The following is a 9,628-nucleotide window of genomic DNA, read 5'->3' on the forward strand; positions in this document are numbered from 1 at the left end:
TCCATCTTTTTTTAGTACAAAAATTGAATTCTTTGTCAAATTTAAAAAACAAAACAAGTTTTTTAAAAACTATTTTTTTGAGTTTTCAAAACTTGGCTTGGTTTTTTTAGAATTTTAGTGAAAAGTATATAACTAAATACCAAATTTAGAGGTCGGAGAGGTGTTTATAGGCTTTCATTTTCAAAAATTAAACTAAAAATTAAATGGTTATCACCCAAATGATTATCAAACAAGACCAAAATAATTATCAAACGATGCTTTTGAAACCTATTAGATACAACATTGAAATTAAGACGTATTAAACACATTTTCAAATTTCAAAGATTAAATAGACACAAATGATGTAGATCTAGATCAAATATAAGTCTTAGTTATGCATCATATCTAAGTTTTGGGTTGTTTTGAACCCACAATCAATTAAAGAGGCAGAGATTTGTGGAGTCATAAGTCACATCAAATTGACTCAATGCCATATGATAAAACTCAAATATTACAAAATGTTCGAGACAACCTAATATGATATCACCTTAATGCTCCTATCATGGCCAATCAAACCCGCTTCCTCATCCTCGTCTCTGTTTAATTCTTCATTCTGACCAAAGTTTTCATTAAATTTTACAGGAACTAAGGTCGAGATTCTCCACGAGATATTTGCAGAAATCAATATGAATCTAACACACAATAAAAGCTGGCAGGGGGATGAGCTAGTGTTGAAGAGTAAGTGACTAAGATTTGAGATTTCATGAACTTTGTACATGCTATTGTGGATATTACATGGTAAAGAAAAACAACATTCCCTACAAAAGCTCTCAAGCAGTTGAAGACAATATTTACATTTCACTGGCGATAAACAAGAGCCCGAAAAATGATCAAGTTTCCTCTCTTAGTTCAATACTTCAAAGCTAAGAATATTCACAAAACTACAGGAGGTATGACAGGAAACCAACCGTATCGATCATGTTCTTCAATGCCCACCAAGATTTAACGCATGTCCGAATCTGTCGAGAGTTGCCAGTCTCAAAGCTCGCTCTCTTTTCCTCAAATTTTTCTCCTTGATTTGCATCAGTTTGTCGTAGACACACCACGGGAAGCTCAAATAATGGTCGCGTTTCATTTCCTCATTATAACAGCCCCAATATGAGTGATGATATGTGACATGGTACCAAGCTGAAGCTTTGGCAAATAAATCATCTGAATCTGAATTCGATCCGCCTTCTCTTGCATTGAACCATGTCCTAGCCTCCTTTCTTAGAGACCTTACAGCCAAGTTGATTGCTTCTGCATCTCTTCTCCTGGTGAAAGACTTGGACATTCTCATAATACTCCCACTAAGTATCTCGGCCTCCGACTTGATCCCGTAATAATCGAGCAAATTCCCCAACTTGTAATCATAATTGCTTTTATGATAGAATGCATCTCCAACATAATCTTCAAAGCCTTCGACTTCCATATCTGAGTCGTAACACTGCATTGCTACATCTCGAGTAAATGACCTAATATAGCTCAAAGTTGGTGCAATGTCTTTCACAGCCCGGAAAAGCTTTCCAATCACATTCTTTGATTCGTAGGAGGGCTTGTCAGGCTTCTCCATAAAGTCAGGAAACTCTTTGACATATAAATGAGGAGGTATAATAGCTGGTACTCCAGTTTTTGGGAAGTCCACAGCAATGGAGAATAGCTTTGCAAGCTCCACACAAGGACTACCTCTTGCTTTAAAGGGCTCTTTATCTGCAAAGGCAGTATGTGCATTGGCAATGATTCCAAGACTGTCATTAACCATGTAGTTAACGAAATATTCTTGGATATCCTGTTGTAAAGAACAATAGTTTCAAATTAGGACTAAAAACACACACAGGCATGAATGGTTTCTCTTCTAATGAGAAGCAATGTTCAAAGTGAATGTCTTTTATAAAACAAACATTGGAGTTCATTGGCGGAGATAAAACGCTGGAAAAGTGATATGTTTCAAAAAGAAAACATGATTTGAGTTATCAAGATCAAAACTTGTCATTGCTTGTGTGCAGATACCTCAGTTGTGACATCGCGATCTAACTGAATAGGGGGTGCAGGAGTATAATCCATTGGCGGAATTTGTCGAGGCGGGATCAATTCGGTATCCCAACAGACAAAGTAAATATCACCATCTAAATCACTACCCGAGCATTCATTCGGATGAGGCCTAAATTAACAAGTTCAGCATCTGGTTGGTTACATTTATTTTAGAGGAAAATCTTCAAAACAAAATTATGCAAGCAATTTGTCACAACACATATTCTAGAAAATATATGTTGACATGTCAATATTCTGAAAATGAATATTGAAGGGGCTTTCTTGCATTTAAAATTGAAAACACAACTTATTTTCCAATCAAGAAAAAACTAGCATTGGTAAATGTACTAACCTCGATCCTTTTTGAGGAAAAACTACACAGTCAACCAAATGGTACAACCAAGGTATATTTACAGCCTTTAATACACGAACATCACCAGGGTGCAGGCAAGGATTTTTTGCAACTGTAACATTTCCTTCAATAACTAAACGGTGTTCCGGGCCACTCATATTAAATGCAAAGGAATCAGATAAATTTCGACGTCTAGCACTGGAGATTTGCACAAATACCTGCCCATATTCCAAGGTCCTAGTCTCATCAAGACATCCCATCATCGCTCTCCCATTCGGGATAAAGATTCTTGATTTGGTACGTAATTCTAGCAACTTTGATGCCCGGAAAGTCTGTAACATCATTGATAGATACGGCTCAACATCTGGTTTATAGCCACATTTGAGCATTTCCTTGAGAATATTAGTATTCTCTCCAGGAGCCATCAACTCTAAGGCTTCCCGAGCCTTCAATGGATCTGTTAATATGGCATCCAATTGCTCTACAGCTTCACGTTGTTTGTTCTCAAAAATTTCATCTCTAACTCCTAAAGTAGACAAAAGAGTAATCAGCTGACGATTAAGGAAGCATGGCTGGTATTTGCTATATCCTAAGACGTCAAGTTTTGTGTTGTCTGATTCAAATTTGCACATACTCTTCCTCAGAGATAATTTTATAGACGAGTGCGGATCAACAGCAACAACACCCTTGTATCCACCATAACGAATCTGAAAAGCAGATGGGGTGGATCCTTGGAAACCACATTTTGCAGCGACCTTTTTGGCGAAATCATTTGATATTTTTCCAATTCCATCAGAAAAGACATACTTGACTTCTCCATGTTGAAGCTCTATGTCAGGAATAATTTCCCTTTCATCTCTAGCAACCGAAAGTGTCTCCGTCGATGAGCCGAATGACTGGCCCAATCTAGCAGCATACTTTGCTGGATTCTTGATATGTCGAAAATCGCCCATCCATGCTCTAATATCAGCTGCATCAAGGCCCGGTCTAGAAGCAAACATCCACAAAGAATTATCTCTTAATTGGCTTGATGAGAATGCAAGAAACTGAAAGGTTTTATCACCAATGACTATGCCATTTCTAAGAACAGAGAGAATTCTTTTGTAGATATCAGTTTTACTATCCTCGCTTGTAGGAGACATCCGTGGCAATAAATCTGTGGAACGCATTTTATCCCACTCCTCATCAACAAAAGACACACGAAGAAAATTATCAGTATCTTGAGGAAAATGGCGCAACACTCGATTCGAGACATTAACTTCAGGACCACAAAAGTACACCTTACAAGGTGTTATTTGAACTCGACGGACATATACCAATCCGGCATCCAAGGATATAGCAGGAGAATTTGGAGGATGTCTTGAATACTTTCTGTACTGCTCAGTAATAAAGCTTGATGGCTCATAGCTGCATTCCTTTAAATGGAACAGTTTTTCCAAGGCATGTTCTACAAATTCAATTCTTATTCTACGTGGATCAACCAACCGGTAGAAACTAGTATCAATCAATGGCCATGGAATGCAACCATGTTGAACCAATGCATTTATTTTAAACATAATCTCATATGGCAGAACATGAGGACGAGAATCAACAATAGGAGCAAGATCTCTACAGAAAGAAAAACTAGCATCTCCATCCACCAACTGGAACTCATTTTCAAATTCTTCATAATAAGCAAAATTTTGTCTAAAATTTGGAAGTTGACAGCGATTAGGTAGCTTCAAACATAAAGAAGAAGATTGTCCAATAGAGCATGATGGAGTAAAATCAGCAGTTCTAATCCATTGATCATCAGGTACTTCCATAAAAAAGTTAAAAAGTGGGTCATCAAAGATTTGTACACTACAAGGTGCAACGTTTTTATATATCCGAGGAGCTCCATATAACTGATAAAAGAAACATAACATTTATAATCAGACTATTAAGCTTGACATGTGAGTAACAGATCTACTATTTAATCAATAGCAGGGCTCAATATCATGCAATGAACCAAAAACTTTCATTATGAACAAATAATCTAGTTTTCATATGTACCAAAATCCACAAGCAGGCGTTATCCATCCAAACTAACCACATTATTTCATGAGTAGACAAGAGAACTCAAAATCCAAGGACATAAATCAACAATGTTATTTTAGCATACAAGTTGGAGCATCTAAATGTTTAAAGTTAAACATTAACATCTAAAAAGATGGCAATAATCATGAAAAAGATATATGCAAACCAAAAATCATTACTAGGTGTTACTGTTGTCTTTTTAGTATCAGTCAGAACAGAATCCACAACACTAACAGTCAAAATTAAAAAAAAAAAATTAAAAAAAGGACCTAAAGTTCAATGTCAATCATAAAAAAACAGTGTTGTTAGTATCAACATTAAGCAAGATGTGGCTAAAGAAATCGTCGCTAGTTTTTTCAACACTCTTTCTTATGGTGTTCATAACTACCATTACGACTTTCAAAGAGAAAGTACTCTTATTCAGGCAACTTTAAGAGAGGAAAGCAACATTTTTCAACAAGGCTATAACACTCTAATTTCAAATTACCAATGCTAATGCAATAGTTGAAACAATGCTTTAACAAGGATAGAAAATTTTTTCAACTTTATTAGAGAGGATAATAATTCTTTTCAAAATAAAATGAGACAACTTTAGATAGACATTTGATCACAGAACCTGGATGATAAGATACTTCATAGATCGATGTTGTGGATGGTGGAGTTGTATCTGCCAAATGTTCTCGTATGAAAGCTCAAGCCTATACTTTACAGAATTATGTTTCAGATGGAAGTTCATTTTTCGCATTCCAATTCCAAAAGTCACCAAATCAATATCTCCTTCCCACAAAACACGAAACTTTTCACTTGAGACCTGACACCCAAAGCACAATGGCAAGTCTTCCAAGGTATACATGTATGTCCTAGGCTTTGGTACAATATCAACCTCGGCTGCTCGAGCCTTAAGATAAGACGATCCGTACCATAGGCTTTGATTAGCTAAGGATATGATCAACTCAGCTTGGGTAGCACTAGTGAATTGAACAATAGCATATACTCTAGCTCCCCCTCTCTTAGGTGCTCTAACCTTAATAGCATAGACAGTTCCTACACCTGTACGACCCTCCAGAAAACTCTTAACGGCATCTGCTGTTACATTTGAAGGAAAACCACTAATATGAACTGTTTTCCCCCTGTCTCTTATACACATCTAGATGTGTATAAGAGACCTCTCTTAGGTGCTCTAACCTTAATAGCATAGACAGTTCCTACACCTGTACGACCCTCCAGAAAACTCTTAACGGCATCTGCTGTTACATTTGAAGGAAAACCACTAATATGAACTGTTTTCCCCATAAGATTCCAAAGAACTTTGTCAGTCTTTTCCTGCTTTACCAAGTGAAGCTACAAATTAGAAAAAACCTCACTTCTATGCTCTTATACTTGAATTATGGCTCTAGTGTGCAGGGAGCATTCCCAAACAATGGGAAAGAACAAAATATGACTATAGAAACTTCCAAAGGTATATTTTGCCCTACAAAAAGAAACAAACACGAACAGTCTAGCATTAGAATCAGCGACAATTCAGATGCAGATACTAAAGTTAAATGAAGTGAAGACAAGGGGAGTAACCCCATATTAGCCAACAAACACTCAATCAACAGAAACCCAACGAAGAAAAACAAAGAAAAGTTTGTTATGAAAATGGAGGGAGAGACGCACACCACCAGAAAAAGAAAAAAAAAATGTTGGAGTTTCCAACTTCAGTACTCACAGAGATCAAACCTCAACTAAAAAAGATCAAAAGAGCAGAAAAGAAAACAGAAAAGTTTCCAGAAATACATACAACCCCAGGTTCAAAAAAACATGAAAAACCTCCTCCAAGAGGCATAAATCGATAAACCCAAATGAAAACTTGCGAATTTTGAAGGTTCCACATGACTCAGAAGAGCAAAAGACCTTAAAACAGTGAAAAATCAGAGGAATAATATCAGAGAGAGTGTGAAGAGTCAACTGCAAGAGAAGAGGGATGAACTATGGATTCGAAGACAAAGCGACGCTTGTTCTATGGGCAAATGACAGAGAAAACTTGGTGGCTAAGTTTTACTTCTATGGTACCGTTATTGTTTCTTTTATATTAGGCGTTAAAGGAAAAGCAACTATATGAATTCCATCTTTTGTGTTTCCCAGGTAATTTCGAATCAATCTAATCCCATTGAAATTAATAAATGTGGCAACTTTTGATTGTTTTGTTTTTGAAAAAAAAGTTTGAAAATTTGTGTTTTAAAAGTCGTTCACTAGCATTATTTTTCTTCGAGATTTCTTCTTGAAAACTAAATTTTCTTAAACTTTCAAATCTATTTTTTTCTAAAAGAAACTTTTGAGAAATATATATATATATTGTATTACTATAACAAATATCACTTACAATAGCGTTAAAAAACGCTATCGTAGACTTTCCATAGCATTTTCAAAACACTATCATAGCCCATGTTATTGAAAGTTATGACTTTCCATAGCATTTTTTCAACGTTATAAAAAATGCTATAAAAGTATGTTCCAACGAAGTTCTTACCTAATAGAACAATTTGTAAATTCTTCATCCAAATAAAATGACTACATATATAATCCCAAAATGTTGATACAATCAAAAGAGGTGTTTAGATTATAGCGATACCAAAATTCTCTCACACAAAATATGTAGCTCCGATGTTTGTTGTTGAATCAATCACCTAATAAAAAAAAAAAAAAATAACTTTCATAAATCATCATGATCTATCTATAACAATAAATTAACTAATGAACTAAATAAGCACTTAATTCACAAAGTAGTAGCCAATTTTTCTTACATAGTTTGACTTTATCCATTGGCCATGCAATAGTAGTGCCCACAGCATCGTCAATAACAATAATGTCAGATGTAGGCCTCCATAAGAAGGAATTTGGTATTTTTACTGTATCAACCCACAAAGAACGGCATTCGAGCCAAGAGGTATGTGATGGACAAGGATTGATGGATCATTGAAAGACCATCTACCTTCAGCAATGATTTCTCCCGACTCGATCCAATCTAGCAGTAAACACTTATGAGGAGTGTTGGTAGTATCACTTTTTTTCACAAATAATTGTTGGGGTTGATGCCTTAAAGTCTCATGTCCTGTAGTTTGTAAACAATTTGTACGGACGCTTATGTTGTATAATATATGATATTTACTTCACATCTTGATTTTGCTCAGTTGTATGTTTTATTTGTTTTACCACAAACCAATAAACATAAAATCTCTGGTTATTTGTTTATTTGTATGTAACTTAAGCATATATGTGGTGACATAACCAAAATGGTCTTAGTATATGGATATGTGAGGGAAACCTTATCCTAGTAACACTATGGATGTGACCCGCTTGGTGAAATGGTGTTGTGATTTGTTTATTGGGACATGTGAGCGGAGGGGTCCTATACAAAGAGTTTGTATAAGACCTGACCACAAAGTGTTAACGTCTTGTTATATAACATCGTTCAGGATAAAGACTTCACTAGGAGGGGTGTAACGTCCCAAGTTTGTGGGTAATTTTTAAATTCAGTATTTTGTAAGATTTGAGAATATTTGTATTTTGGAAGTTAAATTGAATTACTATAAAAGGATAATTCAATTTTATTATTTATTCAGAAGGAAATTTTGAAAATTTGGGATTTATGTCAAGTTATCTCAATTTTGTTTTAGTTGTGAGGAATTGAAATTAAAAATTGGAAAAAATATTTGAAATCAAGTTGAAATTAAAATTTGGGGAAGATATTTAGAATCGAAATTGAATGGATTAATTGAGATAATTGCCTTAAATTACTTTCCCAAAAAGATTTGAATTTTTAATTCCAAAAAGATTTGGAATTTGAGGAGGGAAAGGAAAGGGAATGAAATATATATATGTGTGTTTTGGAGTAAAGAAAAAAAATTATTAATAATAAAAAAAGAAACTTTACAATCTCTCTCTCCCTCTCTTTCGCTTGTGCCACCCCCCTCCTAAAATTTTCTTTCATCTTCTTTGCTTAAGACCTAGCCGCCGCCTGACTCGCCGCTCATTCGCTTGGATCCGAAGTCGTCTTCGTCGAAGTGTCGTCGTCCAGCTGCGTCCTCAGCCGTCTCACTTCTCCAGCCGACCAATCGCACGCGTCCGCTCAAGCCGTCGCCAGTTCGTTCGACCGCTTCGTTTGTGGGTTGACGCCGCTTGGTTCGTGAAGACGCCTTCAACTTCAGATTTGGACGCGCGCTGCAGCCGTTTTGTCCGCCTTTGTCTGCCACCGTTCTTCCTTTCATAGTCGTGCGTTCTTCAAATTTCGCTTTTGCAGTCATCAAATTTATGGGTTTTGGGCAGATTTGGTGGGTGTTCTAGTATTGGGTAAATTAATGGTTATTTTGTGGGTTTCTTGAATTATCTTGAATGTCCATTAAATTTTAGCTCATGATTTTCAATACCCAATATTATTGAGCCCTGAGTTAATTAACCCATAATGTTGGGATTTTAGATTCAAGATTTGGGAGGATTTTGAGGTGGCCCATCAAGTTTGAAGTTTAAACCAATTTCTGTTTTGAAAATTAATCTTGGACCCACAATTTCAGTAAAGTTAAAATTGGGGACCTTGAGTAAATTGGTTAATTGGAAAGGACTCAAGGGATTAATTTAAATATTGGATTTATTATAGGTGTCGCTTCAAGGCTCTGCTTGGCAAGGAGGGGATAAGCTTGCTTGAACTAATTTGGATTTATTTTGAGGTAAGTAATTTTATTCCTGGAACTGTTCACAGGATATATGCTAGCATAATAGATGAATATCATAACAGAACGATAGCATGATAAATGGATAGTATAGTATGACTGATATATGTTCTTGTATGAGAATATAAAAGATTTATTGTGCACGTAGATACTTGGATGATAATGTTGAGGTGTATATGTATGTTATAAAACCATATTGTGATAATTGTAATGTTGAGACTGTGATAGTGTCTTTACTGATTAGTTAGATGCCCACTAAGTATTGTGTTTCCTTTAGATTGTGTTTTCTCCGGGATTCACTAGATATTGTGTTTTTTTCTTTCCTTCGGGATTCACCAGATATTGTGTTTCTTTTGGGATTCATCAGATATTATGTTTCCTTTGGGATTGACAAGTGGAATTCCGCTCATGAGATTTAGATTTCTTTTCATATTTTGATTAACTTTCAATTTTGATGTTT

The 9,628-nt window shown here is 35.6% G+C and overlaps 1 protein-coding gene and 1 long non-coding RNA gene across 3 annotated transcripts; one reads left to right on the plus strand and one right to left on the minus strand.

Moving 5' to 3' along the window:
- Window positions 1–705: 705 nt before the first annotated feature.
- On the minus strand, window positions 706–5,770 carry LOC120080903 (RNA-dependent RNA polymerase 1). 2 transcript variants are annotated; one of them, XM_039035576.1, is made up of 5 exons: window positions 5,626–5,770; window positions 5,076–5,464; window positions 2,402–4,287; window positions 2,029–2,179; window positions 706–1,807 (listed from the first exon to the last, which is right to left on the minus strand). In XM_039035576.1, exons 1-5 carry the CDS (start codon window positions 5,750–5,752, stop codon window positions 965–967), a joined length of 3,396 nt encoding a protein of 1,131 aa, XP_038891504.1. In that variant the 5' UTR covers window positions 5,753–5,770; the 3' UTR covers window positions 706–964. The 2 variants fall into 2 exon arrangements, with proteins under 2 accessions (XP_038891504.1, XP_038891505.1); XM_039035577.1 differs by having other exon boundaries at window positions 5,076–5,483; window positions 5,645–5,767.
- A 2,563-nt stretch (window positions 5,771–8,333) lies between these two features.
- Window positions 8,334–9,421, plus strand: LOC120081734. The gene is made up of 2 exons (XR_005482942.1): window positions 8,334–8,772; window positions 9,096–9,421. It is a non-coding gene; the product is annotated as an uncharacterized LOC120081734 (long non-coding RNA).
- Window positions 9,422–9,628: the final 207 nt, after the last annotated feature.

The sequence above is a fragment of the Benincasa hispida genome, chromosome 7 (genome assembly GCF_009727055.1).
Source record: "Benincasa hispida cultivar B227 chromosome 7, ASM972705v1, whole genome shotgun sequence".
NCBI lineage: Eukaryota > Viridiplantae > Streptophyta > Magnoliopsida > Cucurbitales > Cucurbitaceae > Benincasa > Benincasa hispida.

Excerpts from the sequence above, each read along its gene's own strand:
- LOC120080903 (XM_039035576.1), bottom strand. The coding sequence starts at position 5,752 with ATGGGGAAAACAGTTCATATTAGTGGTTTTCCTTCAAATGTAACAGCA. Across the intron at positions 2,180-2,401 it reads TTTCCTCAAAAAGGATCGAG|GCCTCATCCGAATGAATGCT; the intron begins GTTAGTACATTT and ends TTGTTAATTTAG. Across the intron at positions 1,808-2,028 it reads ATCGCGATGTCACAACTGAG|GATATCCAAGAATATTTCGT; the intron begins GTATCTGCACAC and ends TCTTTACAACAG.